This window comes from Lactuca virosa, chromosome 4, assembly GCF_052849685.1.
Source record: "Lactuca virosa cultivar CGN04683 chromosome 4, Lactuca_virosa_CGN04683_v6, whole genome shotgun sequence".
NCBI classification, from domain to species: Eukaryota; Viridiplantae; Streptophyta; class Magnoliopsida; order Asterales; family Asteraceae; genus Lactuca; species Lactuca virosa.
In genome coordinates, this window is record NC_136429.1 from 84,126,857 (window position 1) to 84,130,548 (window position 3,692).

Sequence of the window (3,692 nt, forward strand, 5' to 3'; positions counted from 1 at the left end):
AGGTTAAAACAAACAACACATTTGAGACCTTATGGTATGGCTGTAGGGTTATGTTTTCCTTGTCACATGAGGTTATGTTAAATGGAATTTATGATGAATTAGGGGTTGTTTGTTTCACCTCTTAACCATTCAACTAAGACGCAACCTATTAACCTTTCAACATTCAAGGGGTTTGGTAAGTTTAAAATGAGTTTCTGAATGGTTAAGTAGCCTCTAAGCGATGTAGCATTTAACCTTGAACCATTCATTTCAACAAACACATACACAAACACATTTGCCCTCTTTTCTCCTCATTGCTCCTCTGTGTTCTTGAATGTTTATGTGTTAATTCAAAGTCATGGATTTGATTTTGACTTTCTATTGATGCTTATTTTGACTTAGCGTTCTTTCCCTTTTGGGCTTCCAAGAACTAATTCAAGAATGTATTTTTGGATTCAAGAATGCTTGTTTTGACTTGGCATTCTTTCCCTTTCAATTCAAGAACTAATTTTGACTTTCTAATGATGCTTATTTTGACTTTTTTGGATTTTTGAAGGGGGACAGTAGGTCTACCCTTTGAGACCATGTATGCATACCACATGTTTGATCATTTGGCAGTATGAGTCAAATTCATTCTTGATCGCATTATTTGTAAATGTTATAGTGTCAAATTTCAGGAAACTGCGTAAAGGTATAGTGCCAAATTCATTCTTGATTATTTTAGGTTTATATTTATCATTCTTTGAAGATTTGTATGATAAGAGTTATGAGAATGAATTGTTGGAATTATTAAAATAACTATTCTATTCTTTGTGGTTCAAATTATTAATTGATTTGTGTTATTGTTTTAGATATTTTTTAAGAGATTGTTAATGGTGAAGTTTTTGTTAAAAGGTTAAAATGGTAATTTTTCTTTTTCAACATATTCATTCAACAACAAAGTCATTCATCATTCATGCCTCTTAATCATTACCAAATCATTCATGTTCTACCAAACAATCCCTTAATCATGGAGAACTTGATTTCAATGAAGCATATATTTTATATACTTTTAAGAATATAATGATATTGCTTTTTCAATGATTTATAAGTTCATTTTTTTTTGTAAAACGATTAACATAATGTTATGCTTCATGACAAATGTTATGTTATGTCTACTTCAAAAAATCAAATGACAGTTATGTGTCTTTTGAATAAACTATAACACCCTCCAAAAGCAGGGGATATACATCATATAACTATCTCATTATCTCAACAATAAGAAAGTAAATGTCCAAAAAATGCACAAAAAACGTCTCCAAGTTCTGAATTTTAATAACAAACTGGACAAAATTTCTATGGAATATAGCATTGTTTTCACATTTTCATGATAAAGACATTAGCCTTTTTCACTTTGACAGCCAATATATAATGAGAAACAATGTACAAGCCGCAATGACAGCAGATAGAATGAGAGTATCCCTTGATTTCTTCCTTCTAATAGACCCTGTAAACAATTTAAACAAACTTTATTGGAACGATTTTGAATCTCTTTATTGAAAAACAGGAAAAGTAAAAGAAAGATACCGATTAGTCCCCGAACTATAGGGAACTTGTCGCTTAGTTGTTTAACTTTCCCTTGAACATCACCAAACATGGCCCTTTGAGACCCCAAAGCTGCCCTTGTTGTTTGAGCCTGAATTATCACATCATCCATCTAAAACAAACCCTAAAAGTTAATAGCTTTTTCTTCCAAAATTTTATATTTACCAATTCATTGAAATATATATAGGTATTATATTATATGTATATTAGAAATTAAAACTTACATGTGATATGCTTCCATGGATAGCAGCTCTTTCCCTTAGTATCTGCATTCTTGGTGACATGCTCCCAGATGCCTGTATATAAATGTTCTAAGGTCATACTTTTCAAGAATAATATTTTGTCAAAAATATTTATCTGATCTGAATGTTCATTTTCTGACCTTGTATTCACTGATATCGTCTCTTACAGAACTTAGAAGCTCAGCATGCTCTGTCATTGCACTTATGTTTCCTTTGATTCGTCTGAATTCCTACAGAATGTTCTTTATGTGGTGAATATGATGGTGGTTATCATAAGGGCAAAATATTAAGCAAATTCAAGTAAGAACCTGGCTAAACTCATGAAGTATATCCCTGTGTCTTGCAAGCTTCTGTGTAACTGAAGTGGTAGGTGCTGCAGATGCAGCACATCTACTCATGGAATCATTCACATCCAACAACTTCTCAAGTAATGACTGTATTTCCATCTCCATTGACTTCCATGAACGGTTGGACGCCATTGTTGGTGTTTCAGCATCTGCAAAACCTGTTTCCCAAAGCATAATCATCAGCAACTATGCATCCAAGTAACTTTGTGGCTTGTTCTAAATCTAATGTTTAGGTTGCTAATCATCATAACATGTTTCACCCTCCATTCTGTGAAGATATAAAGATGAAGGTAAATTGGTGCATTAGGTCAGCTTGCATTGCTCGAGTCTGTTCTTGTGACACAAAATCCTTTAGAAGTGGACTCTAATCTCAGTGCAGATGGAGTATCAGGTAGGTTTATATAAAATCTGATCTAATCAAACACAGAATAGATTAAGGATCGTAAATATTAGGAGTACGGAAGCGACCAATTACTGCAATAGCAAAACTGAACCATTCTAGTAACTTTTAACTTAATTGATCCATCATTAAAGTACATCGCGTAGTAATTTCATGAAATTGATACTTCTTCTACATAGGATTCAGAAATGTGATACGCAAGTACATAACCAAAAATAAAATCAGCATCCGAAATGATCCTAAATTCGTCCAATACCAGTTCTAGGGTTTTGAATTTGAAAATGTGAATCGTGACGAGTAAGATCTGAAATTTGAAGTGATAATCATATATACGGACTGACAGAGAAAGAGAGGGGAAAGTTACGAACCTCCTTGAGTGACACGAGCGCCGAGCTTAGCATAAGAAGAGAGCTTAACATCAAGATCGCCTTCGATCTTACGAGCTTCTTTCCTCAGTTCTTCCCAACCCGATTCCTGGTCCATCATACACTCTCTTTCCAACCCGATTCTACTTGGATCCGATCCGCTCAACCCTTATCTCGTCGGTTTTGTAGACGAATTTTCAGTTGAAATGGAAGCAAATCTGTGTTGCTTTGCTGCTCTTCTACTGCTCTATTTTCTTTCACACTTCTATTGCTAGTGGTAGTTTCCGGTTGGTTTTCCAATTGTTTATTTGTGTATTTTCTTATCTGTTAAAAACATGAAACTTTTTATTTCCAATGTTAATTTATTGTAATTTTTTTACTGTTTTAATATTGTTATAGGGAAAGTGACTCACAAGATAATTAATTTTTGATTTTGTTTAAGTTTATTTATTTTTTTATACATCATATATCATCCAATTTGTTGAAGTTGTTTATGTTTATCATTACAAGTGACTGTTGCTGTTGCATTTAATTTTTTATACATCATATATCATCCAATTTGTTGAAGTTGTTTACGTTTATCATTACAACTGACTACTGTTGTTGTAGGTTATAATGATAATATTTGAACAATTTCAACAAGTTAGATGATATATAATATATAAAAACATGACTAAATGTGAACAAAATCAAAAATTAATTTGAGAACCAATATTTGCATAAGAATTTAAGAATTTTTTTTTTAGGAAAAATATTTCAAAACCAACACCACCAC

The 3,692-nt window shown here is 32.5% G+C and overlaps 1 protein-coding gene across 1 annotated transcript; it reads right to left on the reverse strand.

The window, feature by feature from the left end:
- Positions 1–1,137: 1,137 nt before the first annotated feature.
- Positions 1,138–3,213, reverse strand: GOS12 (golgi snare 12). Its single transcript, XM_079043047.1, has 6 exons — positions 2,921–3,213; positions 2,114–2,310; positions 1,946–2,035; positions 1,788–1,859; positions 1,546–1,675; positions 1,138–1,465 (listed from the first exon to the last, which is right to left on the reverse strand). Exons 1-6 carry the CDS (start codon positions 3,036–3,038, stop codon positions 1,368–1,370), a joined length of 705 nt encoding a protein of 234 aa, XP_078899173.1. The 5' UTR covers positions 3,039–3,213; the 3' UTR covers positions 1,138–1,367.
- Positions 3,214–3,692: the final 479 nt, after the last annotated feature.

Coding starts and splice junctions, on each gene's coding strand:
- GOS12 (XM_079043047.1), bottom strand. CDS start 3,038: ATGATGGACCAGGAATCGGGTTGGGAAGAACTGAGGAAAGAAGCTCGT. Junction 2,311..2,920: donor CGCTCGTGTCACTCAAGGAG/GTTCGTAACTTT, acceptor TTTGGGAAACAG/GTTTTGCAGATGCTGAAACA. Junction 1,676..1,787: donor TCCATGGAAGCATATCACAT/GTAAGTTTTAAT, acceptor GGTTTGTTTTAG/ATGGATGATGTGATAATTCA.